This window comes from Lates calcarifer, linkage group LG6, assembly GCF_001640805.2.
Source record: "Lates calcarifer isolate ASB-BC8 linkage group LG6, TLL_Latcal_v3, whole genome shotgun sequence".
Taxonomy (NCBI): Eukaryota; Metazoa; Chordata; class Actinopteri; family Centropomidae; genus Lates; species Lates calcarifer.
Genome location: NC_066838.1, coordinates 5,151,955 through 5,172,753, shown reverse-complemented (window position 1 = coordinate 5,172,753; position 20,799 = coordinate 5,151,955). Strand labels below are relative to the sequence as shown.

The window sequence follows — 20,799 nt, the reverse complement described above, 5'->3', positions numbered from 1 at the left end:
CTCAGGCATGAAATTACGTTGTAGCACATGGGAGTTTCACACCAAGCTTCTAAATTAGTGTAGGATGCTAGCAGTGTTTTCTATATTCTCTTTCAAAATGTAGAACTTTTCTACAAAGTTGATGTACCATGGAGCAGATACCACTTTTTATCCTTTGACACTATCCTATGACTCAGTGCTTTAACCACTGTAAGTTTGTGCCCACTGGAGAAAACAGGAATAAACTTAGAAGTAAAAAATCTTAAATATTAATAAATTGTTCACTAGTTGTCTTTCATGCTTTGTGCAAAGGTGTTGAATTGATTTTAAAAGGTGACATTCATTTTGAACACATTTTTGTCATATTCGTGTTTCTCTTATGCTCTCAGTTAAAGGTCTGTTTGTGCCTCATTAGCTGTGACTGCCTACAGACAAGAAAAAAAAGCCTTAAGGAATCCTTGAACTTTTTTTCCACCCCAGCTCACAGTTTTGAACAAAAGTTGATAAAGACTCACCAGAGCACAGTCGTATAATGCTCAGTGCAGTGATCAAGGTTTGTTGACCAAAAGTTTTATTTTTATTTCTTTTTATTTCTAAAGTTGCAGCTTACCAGTGAAGGTGTTTGTTATTATTAACAGCCTTCACAGTCACCAGATTTCAACCTAGCAGAACACCTATAAGAGACTTTGGACTGATAGATGTTAGACAGTACCATCATTAAAAGACAAAATGCAGGAATATCTTTTGGAAGATCTTTCTATAGAAGATCTTTCTTGTGGTGTTCCACAGATCTATAGAATCTAAGGTGCTTTGAAGATATCCTGATGGTTTTCCCTTTAATTAGACCGAAGAAGAAGCAGTCACATACTGTAGACGGATGCGGTGGTCTCAATGCTGCTTTTTGGGAGCTTTGACATGGGTACTGGCAATATACAGCATTGTTGACATGCATCAACATGTCAGACTGTATCACTGTATACTGCCAGTCTGTGGGGTCTCATACAGAACAGTGACCTGAAGGCTTCACTGTGGTTTAGAGGTTCAGACACTGACCATATACACTAAAGTCCCCTTTGGCATCTCTCTCTCCTTCTTTCCTGTCATCTTTTGACTGTTGTTATCTAATAAATGGATCAAAAGCCTAACATAATAAGAAGAAAAGAAGAACATTCCCTCTAAAATCTTAAGCTGTCATTAATATCTCTTTGCTTTCCTTCACTGAGGAGAACACTTTCCTAGTTTACTGATTGGCCAGCAGGGTAATCATTAGATCTTTGATGGTGCATTTTTCCAACACTCCCTACAGAAGTACAAAGGCCTGTTGTGCCAACACACCCTGAATTTTGGATATAAACAGTTGGACTTCAAGTAAGTAACAGCTCAGCTGTTACTTACTGGCACTCAACTTTTTGTGGATCTTCTCAAATTTGGGAGTTATTCCAGACGCTTGACTTTTTCCACACCTTGCTAGTGTAGCTGTAACTTGTACTGGTACTGTATTTCTCTAATAATATTTAATAACTCACTGCACTCACTGGCCAATTCCGAACTCACTTTATTTGCAGTCCATGTTTATTCACCACAAAAAAACATTGTATTAACTGTACAAATGTTAACTGTGGCAAGCTAGCAATGTATGCAACTTGCTAAGACCTACAGTTCTTTACATTATTTTCTTCCTGTCTCCTTTTTTCTTTTTGTCTCTGTAAATTTATGAAGTTGGGTCATTTTTTCTCAAATTGAAGGATTTTCAACTGCTGACCAGCCAGGATACACCAGTCAGATCAAAACTATTTGCCACATATAATTGGACCATTCCACACTTAACAGCAAGGAGGCTCAGGTGACCTTAACCAATTGTGTGGCAGTCCAGCCACAGTGACTGACTTTCAACACAGAACCTTGATGTCTTTAGTTTGGAGCAGTTGCCATGGATGGTCTGCATGCATGATGCAGTAGAGTGTGAGTGTTCAGTATGGTAATATTGTGCTTTCCAATTCCAATGGAGTCAGAGCTGTCATGATTTATTTCAAGCATGGTTGATTTTTACAAGCTGAATTTGTACAAGTGTGGACCAAAAACATAATGAAGGCTGCTGATGGCTGGAGAAAGTTTAGTGCAAGAGAAAGCACACACAAAAAACAAGCAGAGTACTGAGTGTTTAATTGGCTTTGTTACAGTAATATGAGTGTTTGTTTTCATTTAACTGGGGTGTTCACATCCAAATTCAAATGCAATGAAGCAGACAAATGAGAAGAGTTGTTTCCATGTTTCATTCACTGACAAATCAGATAGTAGATATTAAACAATTTTGATCTGTGTGATTTATAAGCTCTACATTTTGAAAGTATGTTTGTGCCTCGTTGCATTTTGGCTGTGTGACCTTGAGTGTGATTTTGTGTATCTGTGCGAGCAGTTTGACACTGCACTACTCATGGGTTTCTGACTCACTGAAAAACAGCCAGGTTTGTTATCAGCAATAGAGAAATGGAGTTCAGGGCAATCATTAATGTCAGTGTAAACAAACACATATACACACATGCAGCAGGTCATGTGACTGATGCTCCTATGGACCTGTGAAGTTTTTATTTTCCTATTACCTATATCTTGTTGAATATTTCTACACAAATAACATTTGTTTATATTGATTACTTAAGCATTTTTTCTTCATAACATGGAGGCATTGTTTCTCTGCTCATGATAAAGGGGACAGAGAAAATATGTCCATATGTTTAGCACCTTACACATACACAACACACAATAGCCCAAGTATGCTTACATCATCGCCCAGGGTTTGTGTAAGTTTTTGTCAGTTGGTTTATCTGGATGTTCATCTTTAGTCTATTTTTTTATCTATCTTTAATGAATCTTCATTCATCTGACAATTTTGTTTTTCTGTGTCTGCTTCCTTTAAACCAGCACTTTTCATCTAGCTCTTGTGTCTGTCTGCAACTATTTTTTTCTCTTTCTCTGTGTTTACTCCACTCTCTTTGTCTCTCTTGTTTTATTCCATCTTGCCTTCTGTTTCTCTTTTTCTAAACCTTGTCTTTTCTTTTTTTTTTTTTCTCGGCTGCTTCCTTCATTTCTCTCTCTCTGCAGTTGACTTATTGATTTCATTTTCATACTGTTGGCAGTTGTTCCCTCTGTCATAAACCAGTAGCGTTGCCTCCTTTCAAGCCAGCATTGATCATTGAACAGCCAATCACAGCCAATCACCACCAAGCATTATTATCTGCTCTTACTCTTTCTCTTTTGTTGTTCATCTGTCTTGTATTGTGTGCTCTCTGGGTTATATTTTTTAATCTAGCTATTCAGAGCCTTGTACATTTAGGTATTTAGGTAGTGAATTAGGTACCTCTTTTCTTTTTCTTTTCTTTCCCTTCCCCCAGACTCTGTGTTGTGAAAAATTACTCTCTCAGATGGAAGGCTTAGGACTTTCAAAGAAAACAGCATCAGAAAACTTTCATAAGAGAAGAAAAAAGCACTGTTTTTGTTGCAAAGAAAATAAACCTTTACTGTTCATGCATGTGTTAGTGAGCCAGCTCATTGCGTAAAACATTTCAAGCAGATGTGATGATTGAATTTAAACATAGTTTGACAATGTAGGATTACAGTCCAAGCAAAATGAACCTGCCTTTTTTAACATACGTTTGCTCTGTAAAACGTGTCCAGCTGTGTTCCCCTTTAAAAAAAATGAAAAGGAAAGGAAATGAATGCAGCATACAACCAAACTGAATAAAACCCCCAGTCAGTATCATTAAAATGTTGGGTAATTACAAATACAGTTTTATTTGTGTTTAGCCAAAGAACAAGAAGACACTGTATGATCTGTCTTGTGCACATCTACAACTGTATGTGCAGGTGTGGATGAGTATGATGTGTGATAAGAACAGAGAATGCAAACATCTGGGATGGGGTGGGCCAGTTATATCACCATTGATACTTTTAATATCAAGCTCATCTTCAAGTTTACAAGTGATTTCTGATCTTAAATTAGCTTTGGGCCAACACCCTGAGGAGGGTGCTGCAAGCCTGCCTCAGTTAAAAAGAAAGACATTAAATAGAGATATATAAAGAGAAAGAAATGAAAGCATTCAAAGATACACAAATGAATAAATGATAAAGCATACTACTGCAATAAAGTGTATAGCTGATGAGAGTTTGTTATTGTTGTATCTAAAGTACAACTATGTCAGTGCAATGTGCAGACACGTCTCTGATGGGAAGAAGACAAAATAGATTATATATAAAAAAGAATAGATCAAGTTAAAATAACAGAAAATATGACTAACAATAACATTCTATAGACATACCAGAAATATCAAAAATAAATACAAATGTGTAGTAGAGTATAGTAACCACAGTAATCTGCATCTTTCCATGAAGCAAATAGTGAAACAGATGTGAGTGTTTTTCTAACTTACAAACAGGAGGACACGTCTTGTCCTTTATTAAATTAATGGTGTACGTGGGGTGGGACAGAGTTCAATACTGAGCTTCATCATGGTTGTCTTTATTAACATGAAAAGAAACGAGTATGTCTTAACAGGTGTTAGTTACAGAGCAAGTTTAATTAGTTTAATTCAACTCATTTAAAGTAAATAGACCTTAAGTTGGAGCAACTCATGTTTGTAAGAAAGCTGAAAATTAAAAGACATTTTAAGTCAAATTAACTCGAAATTAACAAAGCTTCTATATTTACATGGTGTGACAACAGAAAAGGTGAGAAACAGTTTAGAAACTTTAAACCTGTATTAATCTGTATTGACACAGAATAAAATAAAATAAATAGTGGAGCTGTTCAAAGTCAACTCAAACAACTTTTTTCAGCACACTGAAGCAACTATAGCCAAAGTCTTTATACTAATAATGGAAAACATTGTGACAGCTCAGTTTTCACTGTTTTCAGTGTAAAAGGTCTAAAATCCACAATGATTACTGACTAGCTGGTGAACATAGTGGAGCATTTAACAGCTAAAGAGTCAGATACTGCCCTCAGGAGTTGGTGGAGAGCAAAAAGAGAAACTTAAAGAGAATGAACATTGAGTTTACAGGCATCAGGTGGTCAGAAACACAACTGCAGATGAATGATAATGTACTTTGACTGCTGGATGTGTAAATAAGCAACTGATAGATATTGCACTTAAATCCTGATCAAACATCATTTCACAGCTTTAAGTGATTTTATTCTTTGAAATTCTGTTTACTCATCTTAATGAGTACTACTCAGCTTGTAACAACAAAGACTTTTGTGGCTTTGGAGAGAGTTTGAAAAAAAAAAACCCTATGACGTCTTTGACTGGGATTGAAATTGGGAATTTGAAAATCTAAATTTATTGTAGGATGCAGGGAAGGTCTAATGAAAGCCACTGTTTCATTGCATTGTGGGAACTCTATCTCAGTGTTGATGCATCTTTACCCATACTCTCTTATGAGTTGCCCAACTTTATTGTGAGTATAATGCCAAATTGCTGGAATACCCTTTTAAAACAATGGATAAAGGAAGCCTTAAGGGCATAACACACCAGCCATGTCACATATAACAATGCATCATTTGATGTTCAGACTGGGCATGGCAGCAAGACAGAACAAGTCAAGGCACAGTAGCTGGTATACGCCAATCCTGAGAGTGAATATTATAAAGTTGCTGCTGTAAAATAGAAACTCACTGTAACTTGGTGTGACAGTGTGTGTCAGCCTTTATACTACTGCTGTGTTTACCCTTTTGTATGAGTTCTACTCAACATCTTCCTTTAATAGGGACAAATGTGCATTCTGGCACTACTACTCTTAAGCTACTGTTGGTGTTACACATTGAACTTTCTCTCACTTTGTCTTTTTCTCTGAGAGATATGACACTTGCTGGGTCTCTATCTGCCACCTCTGTCTGCCCCTATCTTTCCCATCTGTCTCTCCCTCTCCGGTAGCCCCCTTTCTCTGTCTTTTGTTGCACTGCAGTGTGCAATCGAACAGCACATCAAGACAAATCTAGAGCCTCTGTTTCCTCTTTTATCTGCCTTGAGGTCCCCAGTGGCCATCAGACGCCTCAAAGCTTTCAAACAAGGGAAGAGAAGGGGGTGGAGGGATGGGGTAGAGTTGAGGGTACTCACAACTGCCTTCTGAGGGAGGCATTTTCAGGAGCTTTTGTACCCCTCGCTGGCTGTACCATGACCTTTCTGATAGCCACCATTCCTATTGACTCGCACCATCAGACCCCCTACTTCCTTTTTCTCTTTTTTGCGTTCTCGGACGGGGGTCCCAACAATAACTCAACTCAGCCCTGTATTGTGTTCTGCTGAAAGCAACCGTGGCTGCATAAGCAATTGACACACTTAGTTGTTTTTTTTTTTTTTTTTCTGGGTGCATTTTATACCAATATTCTGGTCAGCATTTCATCACCCCCTCTCTCGCGTGCGTAGCTAGAGGTTTTGTGGAAGAAAGACCACCAGCTGGGATAAGAGAGGACAACAGCAGGGCTTTTAGGTGGGTTTTTCACTGGCTTTTGTCGCGTTGAAGCAGCCGCAACATTATCGGAACAGTCCACTTTGTACCAGCCTCTCTTTTATGTCCCATTGTCACTCAATCCATCTGTCTCTCCACCTCCTCTTTCTCTTTATGAGTTGAAGCCTGCCTCTCCTTTGTGATTGCTCTCCAATTCACACCCTGTACTCCCAAAAGAGATCAATTTTTTTTTTCTTCTCTGGCCTTTTTGTAAGTAAATAAATACCATTGTGTTATTGTTTGCTCCCAGAGCTATGTTGACAAGTTCACTTTAATGTGAAACTTTGAAAATTACTTATAGTTGTACTGCTGTTATTTACAATTATTTGTCTAGCAAAGGCAGCATTTATTTATATTGGACTAGAATGATGACTAATGAACTTGAGTTTTTTGTCCAGTAAAACCTTACATCTTTATCTGTGTTTCCAATTGATGTAATCCAAAGTTTTGCCATAAATTTAGCCTGGAGATAGTTTGCTAACTGTCACTTAACCTACTGCTGTATAGGTTTCCTCTATACAGCATACCTATACCTCTATACGTGCTTCAAGTAGTAAGGTACACTTCTATCAAAAGGAACCTGTTCTCAAGGAAGGGTGAATTTCTCAATAATCTACCAAGACTAAGAATGTGCAGCCATGCTAGTGGCCCTGTTCTTGTGCACAGTAGTCAAATGCTAAATGCTAACAGTCTGACAGTTAATATGCCAAAGAAAATTTCTAAATGGGCTTCTTGTTTTATTTTCTGTTTTCCTCTGTGTCATATAATTGTAAATTGAGTAAGTAATGAACACATTAACTGATAATGAAAATATTCTTTATTTGCCCTTGCAGTTCCTATGTTTTTGATAGAAGTGGTGGGCAGCTGATTATCTAGGTAACCTGAAATGAACTTTGTTAGCGGAGACAATCTTTGCAGTATGTGTTCTCCCCCACATCCCCTCCATCCAACTCCATCCCTCAGCAGTGGAGTGGTCAGGCCAATCAACCACAGAGCCTTAGCCTATCACCTGGGAGCCCCAATTGCCTGCCAGTCATCAGATAAAATGGATTTCCAATTGAGTCAAGGCTCCCAGGCTGGGTCAGGAAAAATGGAGAACAGGCAGACTTCTGCTGCTCTTCTACCTCTCCTGACTTTCTGGTCGTTGTTTGTTTCTCCCATACAATCTCCTACTGTGTTCAGTCCCTGTTCCTTTTTTTCTCTCCCCACTCCCCTTATGCTGTCTCTCTGATCGGCCGGCCAGAGCCACGTGAAATGAAAATAGGCTCGTTGTAAAAGCCCAGATACCAATGCCCTATCTGGGAGGCAGTGTGATGTAACCCCAGCAAGTCTTCGTAGTCTGCTTTAACTCAGGATGGATCTTCAATTAGAGCAACAGGTGGGAAATCCATTAGTTTGTTAGTGGGTGAGTTGTGAGGTGTTACAAGTTTTCTTTAATACAGTAGAAGTGCACAGATACCATTTTCAGAACCAGTCAGAGTACTAATTACTTTTGCCACTAACGCCATGGTCAGCAGTACACACATTTAACAGCAGTAACTATCTAAACTAAACTAAACATTACACTGAAACATAATGCATAGTCCATGGTACATAATCATCTAAACTATGCTTCAATAAGTGATATTCTGTATTTTTAATTTCGTATGTTTAATTTATTACAATCCCCATAAGCTTCATCAAAACAGAGGCAAGTTTTCCTGGGATCCAGTTGACCTGTATTTTAATAGAAGATTGTTAATTGTCCGTTATCAAGCAAAGCACTCTAGAAACAGGCTTCCTACCTCTCAGATGTGAGGATTTGCTGCTTTGAATTACTAATGACTTATTCACAATAAGAAAAGTATAGACAGACATGGTATCCTTTAACAAGACAAATTAATGAATTAATGCTAGTGCAAATGTAATCATACCAATGCAACATGTAACACTGACAACTAAATTTTTCAGCCTCTCTTTTTCTTTTTGGCCACAAGGTCATCAACAGAGGTAAATCAATCACCGATCTGAGCAAACAATCTGACCATAAAATCTTAGATCTAAAATCATTAAGCTACTGTTCTGGAGTTTCAGTTGTATCGCAAGATTTTCCTAAGAGGGTGACATTTTTCCAGTTGTCATGGAGCTTTATTTTGTATGTAATTAAATACTATCAAAGAGAAGCATAAGAATAAGACAGAAAAATAAGAACATAATAAGAACAGTCTAAAGTAGATGCATAGAGTGGGTCTCCTCATTCTTGTATTTTAAAAAGCAAATGAGATTTTATTTTTCCTTTTTATCAAAGATTGACTTTTTTGTATATTTATTTTGAAATATAATTTTTAAGTTGCTATTGCAAATTGGATCAAAACCTTGAAAGCTGAAGACACCAGACAATATGCATTTCATTGACTGATACATAGAGTTCCACAGCTACATATCAGGTATAAAGTTTTTGACCTAATGAACTGTGATTCCATTATGTCAAAGGTTCTGTCCTTCAGTGTGTCTGTTTTGGGCTTGATGTGCTTTCACTCTTCACTCCTTAACATACACACACATTTTTTGAGAGATCTTTTTTTTGATACTTTGTTTTATTTCTCAAGAGAGCAGTTGTGTACATATATACAAAATATGCAGTCTCAGGTTTGTACTATATACAAACACCTACCACTTGGATCCAGTGAAGTGCAGAAGAGAGCAGAAACAGAAGTTGGAGAGAGAGGAATGGGGGAATGAGGGAAAAAGGTGTATGACAGAGGAGTGGATGAGAGAGGAAGGGAACAGATGATATGATGGAGCAGATAGAAGAGGGCAACAGGAGAATGGGAGGTGTGGAGAGTAAACCAGAGGGATGAGATGAGAGCCATATTGATCACCCTGCTCTGTGAGTCTCTGTGGTTTTAATGGTTTGAGTTTCACAGCTGGAGTGAACTCTGGAGTGCTTAGAAGAGATAACATGCTCTCTCCCTACACACACACACACGCACATGCACATGCACCTACACCTAGAGTGCGTACATACATGCAGTCAGTGTCTCGCTACCAGCTGACTTTGGGTCAGTGCACCCCTAGTCTTCAGTCAGTTTCGCTTGTTGCATTGTTCCACATGGGCTACAGGAGCTATTCTGGAGGTTTGGTGAGACCAGCCTCTGGTTACGAAGCTTATTAGTTTGGAAATTATAATTTCTCTAATTATCACCTGTGTGTATATATAGACCTGTCTCTCCCCTGTTCTTTGAGTTTGATTCCTGCATTCTGTTCCTGTGTCATGTTGTGTGTGAGGTTCCCTGTGTTATGTTACTAGTATACTTCTGGCCCCCCTGTGTTCCATCTTATGGACTTTGAGGACTGTGTGTTTGATAGACTTGCACCTAGCTTACCTGTCAGTATGTTTTTGTTGTTGTTTCACTTAAGAATAAATCACTGAACTGTTTGAGCCTGGTCAGTGTCTGTATTTGGGTCCTCACCCCTGAGTCCCTAGCCCTTAAATACAACATTGATCTTGCTTCCAGTGCATTTACTTCAGCTATACTTCAGCTCCACTTGATAAAAACGATTACTGGTAAAATTATAATGTTACTATCCTATGATTAAATATAAGAGGAGTCAAACAAACTCAACAATGGGAAATGAAAAGAAGGTGCAGTGGCACAGCAGGCAACCATATATAGAACAGCTTCTTAAGAGAGAATGATATCTTAGTAACAAAGTGAGGTAAATGTATCAGAAAGAAAAGTGCAGTTACAGCCAACACGAACACACTAAGCTAAAACAGTGAGCATTGTCAACATTACCCACTAGGCATCAGCATGTTAGCCGTGCTGAATGGTAGCATTCAGCTCAAAGCACCACTGTGCTTAAGTACAGCCTCACAGACCTAGTATGGACATACACTATTAATCTCTAAGTAACTGATTCAGTCCATATTTCTAGATATTTTCATGGTGTGTTCAATCTTTGTCTGATGTTATTTAGATTTCTGCTGAATAATTTTACAAACCTCCCTGTAGCTTATGTAAATCCCATCTGTGCTAATTTACAGCTTTTCAGAAACTGATAATCATTGTTGCACATTGTGTGACCTTAATAAATCCAGTGGAATTATATATTAATCACACTCTCTTAAAGTGTGTCCAACCATTATTTGTATGATCCTACCGTAAAGGAATATGCAGTAAGAAGAGAGGCACACCTTGCAAACACTCACTAAAATGAACTGTGACTGAAGTATGGTGATGCTGTTTGATAAATACACTTCATGTGTCTAGAGTTGAATGCATCATATCTGTATCTGAAAAACAAGTGCAAAACCTCTGGCCCTCTGTTTATTGGGAACCTGTGTGGGAAATGAAGTAGTGAGGGTCAAGCCTCCATGTTGTAATCAGCTTATACAATCATGGCTAGTTGCCATCTTGTTAGATATTGTCTCTCTTGGAAAGCATAAGTAATAACTAATAAGACTTCAAAGAGTTTATTGACTTTCACATAGAGGGCCATTCACCTACCATCAAATGCCTATGAGCATCTTTCTCATAGTCTGTAACAACTCAACATGTTCTGTCAAGACCATCTCGCTAACAAGACACTATATATCATCAACCTTTATTGATCATTTTGAGAGGTTGTACTCCAAGGTTGTAAGAATTAGTCTGCATGGTGGCAAAACTCTACTCAGACTGGTTAGTCATCACCTTGGCTTTATGAGTTGTGTCTCTCTGAGGATCTTCTTGCCAGGATTTCAGGGTGTTACTGGATCATAGCCATTTCATGGGAGAGCACACAATCTGGATGAAGCCATCTTGCTTGTACGCTGTAGCTTGGAGTCATGGTGTCAGTCATGCAGTCAAAGACCGTGTGTTGCTAGGATTTGAAGGACCTCTCAACCATTGATCAATGGTTGAAGGATAGGAGTTGCACTCCTGTTTTCAAATAGGAGTTAGGCAGCCCTGATAGACTACAACTTTCTTGGAAGTTACCCGGGGTCCCTTAGAGGAGCAGAATGGTAGGGTGTGTAGTGATTTTATATGAGAATCTGCCTGAATCTGCGTATCTGCAAATCTGAGTAGCACATTCAAAGCTCTAGTTTGAGCCCTCAGTTGTAACCTTCAAACTAGGTTCCTTTCTGCTATAAATAGATTTTAAATGGGGACAAGCAAAGAGTTTGAAATGGTTTGCACTTGTGTTTCTGAGAGTTCAATGGTGGAAATATGTTTTATTGTTCATCAAGTAGAACCTGACTGGAAGATTGACCAGCCTAATATTATTGGCTAATATAAGCTTGCAATGCTGTTTTACATTTATCACCCAATAAGGAGACATTGCAGTAAACAGATGCCACAGATACACCTACAGTCTGTAATTCCAGCACTCCTCAGTGATAGGGGGCAAGGGCCTCCACCAGCATGACAGTTTCCCACCACACCACAATAACCACTCAGAAATGTCTTGAGGATCACAACAAACAGCTCAAGGTTTTGACCTGGCCTCCAATCTACCCAGATCCCAATGGTGGAGGCAAGGTTTCAGTTAGAATATATTGTAAAACAGATTTTTATGTTAAAAAAATGGCTAATGGATTTTTTTTCTAAAGGCCATGCCCAAACTTTGTGTGTACTGAGGGATGAAGGCTGAAAAACCTGACTGAAATGATCTAGTAGGTCGAGGGGTCCAATACAATTCAAACAACAAATTCCAAACACAGACTGCATCAGCAATAAGGGACAACAGACTCAAGCTGAGAGTAACCAAGAGGGAAATTTTCATCTTGTTGTCTGCCTTGTATAGCTGCAATTTGTTGCCGTATGAAAAATCCCCTGGGCTGGCAATGTAAAGCTGAGTAACTTTGGTCAACAAGTTCACTTCTCTCCATTACTGAGACAATCCCTGCTATTACCAGGTCTGACCTTTCAATTGTGGTCAGTTAAAGCTGGAAAAGTATGTTCAAAACATGGACAGTCCTTGCACCTAAGAACATCTCAAAGGTCAGAGGGTGTGACAGGATTGCAAATGGACTAATCATCACTTCTTTTGTTATTTTTTCTCTTAGAACCTGCTGGTCAACCATGGATGAAAAGTGGGAGGAAAAGGGTGAAACAGTTTCTTGACGAAGGCTTTTACTTTGGCACTAAGAGCAGCAATTGTTGCATTCCTGTTTTGAATTATGAGAGAGTTGATTTGCTGTTAGCATGCCTTGTTTTTAAAACTTTGCTATTATGCTATTTATCTGTTGAAGTAGCTCTACTATTCTGCACTGCTACATTCTACAGGGAAGCTTTTCAAAGAGTGTGTGTATTAGGTTCATGGTCTAAGTCAATACACTCTCAATTTAAAAGTCATTTAAAAGATCGGCAGAAAGTATTTCTAAGATGAGTTGTAAAGATGCATTCAGGGTCACTTCTCCATCAGCTGTATAAAATTCAGTTTACGTCCAAACCTCTGCTGCTTTTGTACATATGACAAAAAAAGAAAAACATTCCAAGTTTGAGCTGAATCGGGTGCATAGGGACCGTCCTTGTTTTGATCTCTGACTGAAAGAACTGATTGAGTTGCATTGCTTTTAAGTTTTATGGTTTTGTATTTTTTTAACACAGGAATAAGCTCAGGTAATCCTGGCTATGACTTTAATTCATCAGACCTGTGATGTATTATATAATTTTATTAAACCATTCATATCTGGGCTCATTCATGTCTTTTTTTTCCAGTTTTTCCTTCTGGGCTACTCAAGTAGTGCAGTTGACTGACTTCTTTCTTTTGTTGTAGTTCAAAACCTCTGTACATTTCATTTCAACTAAGTGATTAATTGATTCCTCAAAAGAACTGCTAACTGCTTAATTTCCTTTCATATCAACTTTAAAACTGAAATTATCTTTGATTTAAATGATCTTTGACAGAACAGTGATGAAATGAGGGAACACCTTGGATAGTTAGAGCCTGACAACTGCTTCACTACACTGGTGAAGGGCAATGTGCTGACTGCCATGTGCCATTCCTTAATTAGGCACCTATGAATTTTTTTAATTAAAACTACAACTCAACTCAAGCTCAATTTTACTATGAAATGGTGGTAATTAAAACCATACTGCAGCAGCAACTTTTTCCAGTGAATTAAACATCGATTTTTTTTTAGAGGGATTAGACAGACAATCTGAAACAGCCTGACAAAAGGGAAGTTTCTAATGATGGAGACCCGATAGAAAAATACAGATCTGGTTTAGTCAGGATTCCATCAGGAAGACTTGAAGAGTGCTTCGTGTCATAAATGTCAATAGCCAGGTTTCAATTTATGTTGCGCAAATCCTCCAGTTGATGTCATTAACCTGTTGCACAAGAAAAGGACATGAGATGACGTGATTAAAAGAGCTCCAATAAAATGGTGGAGAACAATGAAGAAAGCATAATGAAAATATGGCATTTAACTTGTGTATAATTAAAAGCTTACACCCGCCTCATCACTGCAAACAGATTTGATAATTTCATCTTCTGCTGTTTTTGTCTCTTCAGTCACATGCTTCATGTACATCGTCCTTATTTTGCTAAATTTGCTCCAACTTTGTTGCATTTTGCTGTTATTTGTGTACCAACTTTTCCAGCTAAGCCAAGCATTTTTTATGCACTGTTTGAAAATGCTAATGAAAACAGGTGGACAGAAATGCACATAGCTCTTGAATGAATATATAAAAGGAAGTGCACTGGAGAAACTTGAGTATGATTATACTGATGACACTTTAACAGAGAAAACGTCATTCAGACACTGAAGAAATATTGATTATTAACAGGGAAATTGATGGCACTAAATGAGATCGTATGAATGTGTTCTTTAATAAAACGTGTGGACTACTGTCTGTCTCCCGCCAGTGTTTTTCCTAATGACCAAAAGTTACCAAGTGCCCATCTCAGGAAAGCACTGTCTTAAGACAACTGAACGTATGTTACAAGATGGCACCCTTTTCATTCCAGTGAAAGTTCATCAGCAAAATGGTTCCTCAGTCCTCAAGTTTTATGCTCAGAGAGCAATAAATCCTTTTCTACCTGAATCTGATCACTCCCCCACACAGAGTGGCACAAAATAATCTACTGATATTTCTGCATGAGATTTTATATAGCACTTTCTGTTGTTGGTGATGACGTGTTTGATGAGTTGATGCAGCATGTAATCCACCATTACTTTGTAATTTTGTCTAGTTGATATCAGCCTTGTTGTTTCACAGCTGTAATATGATACCACTCATGCAAACTGAATGTTTCCAACTGTTGCTGCTTCACATCAATAGTATTCAACTGGTGAAACATATGATTGTCGATACATGCCTCTACAAAACAACACCAGTCATGGTGGCAAGAGGGAGCAGCCACAGTCAGCTGTTAAATGAAGAGCTGGTGACAGACTGCGACTTCTTCAACTTCTCAACAAGGTAACCTAAATTGCTTTTACTCAACCAGCACTTGAATCTTAAACTGTGATTATACAAATAGAACTGTCTGAATGTGTGTGTCTCTTAAACATTTTTCTGTCAAACAGCAGATGTCATTATTCACCCATGAAAAGGTAATACACCTCATCATAAAAGGAGCAATCAAACGGACACAGACAAACAAATAATGTTAAACATCTGAGTAAATTGCCTGTGAGGGTTAGCAGAAACAGATCCTGGTTTATGTCAGCAACAAGACAAGAAGACAGAGTGCACATACTGTAGTATTGAGAAGAAATCCTCTTTTTCACTAAACAGACAAATAGAAGATGAGATCAGTATTCCAGTGGTCCCCGGTTCCGGTTCGACTCCCGATCTGGGCAGACCTTTGCTGCATGTCTTTCCCCTACTCTCTCTCCCTATTTCCTGTCTCTCTCCACAGTCCTACCCAATAAAGGCAAAAAGCCCAAAAAATAATATATATTAAAAAAACTGTGTGGACAATAACTATTATTTTGTGGCAGCGGTGTGACTTTAACAGCTGGAAGTATCCCCTTCCAGCAACACTGAGCTGTACCCAGGTGTGCAATAATGTACTTGATTGACTTAATGTAACAAGTTTAACTCAAGTGGCTACATTTTGTCTGCTCTGGGTAATTCTTCTTCTGAGTTGTAGCTTTAAATTCTGTGGTGAGGCTCTGGTAATTGGCTCTGAGTTAGGCTGGCAATGCTCTGCTATGCACCTCACTGTTGAGTAGTAACACACAAATACACACACACACATATGGGCACAAGCGGCCAATCTTAATAAAAGAAATGACACAGGGGTGGAGGAGGGAGGGTGGAAGATGCGGTCACGCAGATGTTGCTACGGTAACAGCGGTGAGCAAGAACTAGGAGCTGGAAGGCAGCAGGTTAGAAAAGAGAAGTGAGGAAGACGACATTCAGCGCATTCAAATGCGTCCTCGCTCTCTCCCTGTTGATCCCATGTCATACCCAATTACTACTGCAGTGAGGGGAGGAAGGGAGCGCAGAGCACAGGGCTGCTGGGGTGGGGGTTGTACAGAGAATACAGAAAGAGAAAGAGGAGTATCTGGTGTCTGCTTGAACCTGTCAGAGAGATGCTGCATGTGCTTATGCCGAGGAAAACACCCACGCCTGTCATTACACCTTTACAAGGGGAAGGTTGTGGCAAAAATCTTTCTTAACTGCAGCTTCAAGAGAATATGTGCAAGACAGGTGAAGATTTCAGTGTGTGACAGCTTCTCTGTGAAATGTAGTGGTATGTGGAATGTGTATGGACAGAGATTCAACTCTGCATACACATTTGCCTGCACTATATAATGTTGAGAGACGTTTCTTTGGTGTGTTTGTACAGTGGTAATATGTTTGTGATGAAAGAGGCAAGGAGGGTGTTTTTCTTTCCATTTCATTCTGGATATATGCCATTTCTATCTTATCACAACTTGAATTTTATTATCATATTTCAGGCCATCATTTCTGTTAGTTATGATAATGTTGTACTCACAAAACTAATTGCTAAAATCTTGGAACACAGAGACATCAGGAGTAAGTCAGATGGGGAAAAACAGATGAGTTTGTTTGTCAGGTTGTAAACGAGCCAACAGTTTAGTCAGTTTAACGAAACCACTTTATTTGAAGATAAAACTGGAAGTGAGCACACCTGAAATATGGCTAATAATCCCTCATTGCACAGGAAAACTGCACAACTACAGGAGATGCAGCAGGTCAAGTCTGTTCCAGATGGTTGGTCTGTGATGGATGTTTTTTTAACCATCTGTTATTGATAATATTTTTAGGTGTTCACCTCTGGCTAACCCAAGGGGTTTGTTAACAAACCCGTAAGATCGCATGACTGACAACAGTTGTATTTATTTATTTTTAATTTTTTGTGATCTCATCATGTTCTCAGATGTAAGTCAAGACTGGATTATGTCAGCGTAAACACAATATACACAGATGGGCCAAATCACAATGACCACTTACTGATGGAGTGAATAATGGTGAGCATTTAGTAATATATATGAGATGATCAGTGTACAGTTGATTCTTGTATTCACTGTGTTGGATGTGTGGAAAATGAGCAGGTGTAAAGACCAGAACAACTTTGACAGAGGTGGGGTTCTCAGCAGTCAGCAGTGGTGAGTATCTACTGACAGTGGTCTGAGGAACGACAAACCACAAGCTGGAGACAGGGTGTAGGGGGATGTGCTAGAAGATCTGACACCTGGAAGCCACAGGGTTTCTTCAGAGGCCACAAACTGCTCCTGATAGTTAGGTCAGTACCTTGCATGGTAGCTTGCCATTAGTGTGTGGGTGGGTGAATGAGCGAATGAAACACATTGTATACAACTTTGGATACAAGTCTTATATACTGTGAAATGAAGTTTGTTAATCACACACTGAATTGTAACTCTGAACCTGGAGCCTCCAGGCCCCCTGTGGTCTGGGTCTGCCCTGTGGCAGCTGCCCACTTTGGCCTGTTGGTAACCCAGGCTTGATCTCAACTCTTAACTTGGTGAGCAAATCATTACTATAGTTACCAATGGGAATGATGGACAAAACTAAGAAAATAACATTAACAAATTCATTATGTAACTATGTTAACTAGTAATATAGTAAACCAGGATTATCCTTTAAATATACACTGGATATGTAACAAGCTCAACTGCTACAAAGGGCATCATTTTGAATTTTTTAAAAATGTTGGAATTTGTTGTTTTTTATTTGGATACTAGATGATAATTGTTTGTCTTTTCTCTCTCTCTCTCTCTCTCTCACACACACACACACACACACACGCACTTATACACCCACCACAAGGGAAATCAATCTCTTAGTCTCTTATCTCTTCCCTCCATCAGATTATCAGAAAAACTGACATCTATTAGCCTGACACTCCATCTGCTCAACACTCGTATGTAATTGTGTGTGTCTGTATGTGTGTGCTGTGCTCTGCGGAGGCCTCCCTCTCTACATTCCTCTTCCGATTAAAGACTTCACCTCTCTAATGTCATTAGAGGGATGAGAAAAGGACAGAAGGTGGATGAGAGGATGAGACAAAAGAAGAAAAACAGGACAGGGAGAGAATGGTCTGCTTAACCTCCGCGGTCTGACGGAGCAGGCAAACGTGCAGCGAGAGAACAATTTAATCCCTCTGTACTAGCTCGGATTAGTCCTCCGATTTATCACTGCCTCGCTCTTTTCTCTGGGCTGCTCTGTCATTTTCCCTCCACTCTCATCCCTTTGTTCATCCCCTGTTTCTCTCTCAGTAATGTGTCTGGTACTGAGTGGCTTAATGCTGTTTAATGTGGTGACTTCCCCTTATCTGCCTATTGCCATTACTCTTTCTTGGGCACAATGGGCTCCTGTTGTGAAGATTCCATGGAGCTAAAATGGTAAGGACAATGGAGTGTGTGTGTTGGCATAGGGCTTTGCATTTATTTTATGTAACATATAAATTCTCTGTTGTTTAAGTGAGTTACAATTCTGATTTTAAAAAAAAAAGTCTGTAAACTTGCATTTAGAAACAAGGTTTAGGGTGTAGAAACACTAAACCTGGTTACCTTGCACTGTGCCCAAGCACAACGGTCCAGCTCCTCCACTCCGATTGGTCTGCGCTCACAGTGCAACCTAGTCGGGGCCCAGACTGCGCACCATGTCTGAGTCCAGCTGAACCATGCCCACTGGAAGAGGTGGGTTTGGGCGTATTGTGTGCATGTTTACAGTGCAATACTACTCAAAGGCCCTGGACTTTTTGGGTCAAATGTGCTCAAGCACAGTAAGAATTTCCCAGTCCATATCTATGAATGCAACTCTGTGAAACAGTGTTTAAGCACACCAATACTTTGAGCATGCTAACATGCTCACAATCACAATGCTAACATGCTGATGTTTATGTACAGTAATGTTTACCATGTTCACCATCTTGGTTTTTCTCATGCTAGCTTGCAAACATTAAACAACAGCTGAAGCTGATGGTAATTTAATTGCTTTATGAATAAATACCTGCTAAACTAAAGTAGAGCTGGAGCCAGGATATGGTTAGCCTGACTTAGCATAAACACTGGAAGGCAGCCTGAGTCTGTCTCTCAGGTAAAAATGGTGCCAATGATAATTTTAGGGGGAGTTATGTGTTGGAGCTAATTCCTGACAAACCACAATTTGTCTTTCTGCTCAACACTTGTGTGCAGTGTCTCTGGCCATAGAGCTGCTGGATACAGTCAGCAAGCATCAGTTTGGTTGGACACAGTATATAGTTACTGTGTGTTTTCAACAAGAAAAACCACTACATAACTTTGCATAAAATATATAAAAACAGTCATTTCTACATTTATGTTTATACACTGGTCAGAATAGCATATAAACTGCAAACTGTCTGGACTAACTCTGGCCTCTGTACTTAACACACAGACATGAGATTGCTCAGATTATTTCATCAAAAAAGTGAACAAGGGTATGAATGGAGCATCTTTCAAGAGTACAGAGAGAAATGATTCAGCAATCCTCTGGACAAACTAGACCATCAGGGACAAATGTGGCAGTTTGGTTTGACCTGTAATTGTAGCTCACTTCCTGTGCAGTGCATTTCTTTTTTTTGGAAATCCTGGGACACTGGTGCCATGCGTCATCACCTCAAGGCTGTCAGCATCTGATCAGCATGTGACAGACAGACGAGTGAACGGAGACTGGTCCTCAGTCCAGGTTCCTTGTTAAATCTTAACAAACTGACTACCAGTCACCCACTGTCAAAATATTTGCTCTCATGGCCACTGTCAGGTGGTTCACATTAAATGGCATCCACCTTGTTAGGCAAAAAAAAATCAGACTCACTGCCTCCTTAATAAATGCAGTTTTTTAGATGGAAAAGCAAAGAGGAAAGTGACAAATGTACTGTCCACCAGCCTTGTTAGAACAGGACAAATGTCTTTCTGCTGAGCATTTCTGGGTTAAGGGATGATTCCCACTGGGGCCACATGTTGCATAACAGGCACTTTATTCAGTGTATCAGCCAACACTATAACTAGTTAATTAAGAGGGGCACACATTTTGTGTTGGAAAGTCTGGTTGTTGCTGAATTGCTGAGTGAATTTCAATAGTGAAAGAAATGGAAATACAAATGATTTCCTTTGTAGACAGTCAGACAGTTGCATCAGCCACTGGCAACATCACAGCTCACCAAGATGAGTAGTGTTGCGGGTATCTAGACACACACCAATAACATCACCAGGACCATGTAGTGGCTGTTCTACAGCTGTTAGTCAGAAACTTGACATTTGCTAAGTTAAGAGCAGTGTCAGACACTGCTTTTAATTTGGCTTATTTCATGCCTTTCTAATGACATTTCACTGTTGCTCTGAAAAATACCACACCCTCCTCCATTAAGGCTCATAAACACTCAGAACATTTTGCACTTTCTCTCTTTACATCAGAAAGGCCAATATGTTGTTTTAAAGTAACTTCAAGTTTATGTAGAAGTGGAGTGCTGGAAAATTGTAAAGCAACTTTTCACCTCTGTCAGACTCACTGTCTCTATATCTGTGTCTCCATCTCATAAAATAAGTGTCATTTCCCATACATGTGTCTGAACACATTGCTCTCTGTATGGTAATGTTAGTCTTGGTTGGTTCACCACTTTGGTCCAGACTGAAATATCTCAACAGCTGTTTTGTACAGGTATTCATGGTCCCCAGAGGATGAATCCTGAAGACTTTTGTGATATTCTAACTTTTCCTCCAGCAGGTCAAAATATCTACTTATTCAGCTGAATACCTCAACATTTATCTGATAGATTGACTCTTAATGACTTTGTAGAAGATGGTTAACATTGTAAATTGTTCTGTACAGTGTTTGTTTAGCACCTGCCAGATAGCATTGTCATTTTGTTAGCATGCTGACATTA

At 39.1% G+C, this 20,799-nt stretch overlaps 1 protein-coding gene across 2 annotated transcripts in view; it reads left to right on the top strand.

Moving 5' to 3' along the window:
* Positions 1 to 14,303, top strand: part of chchd6a (coiled-coil-helix-coiled-coil-helix domain containing 6a) — a 69,660-nt gene extending 55,357 nt beyond the window's left edge. For both annotated transcript variants that reach the window (XM_018675316.2, XM_018675317.2), the window contains one exon: positions 12,512 to 14,303. In XM_018675316.2, coding sequence (XP_018530832.1) covers positions 12,512 to 12,535 — 24 coding nt within the window. In that variant the 3' untranslated portion in view covers positions 12,536 to 14,303. The remainder of the gene's footprint in view (positions 1 to 12,511) is intronic.
* Positions 14,304 to 20,799: the final 6,496 nt, after the last annotated feature.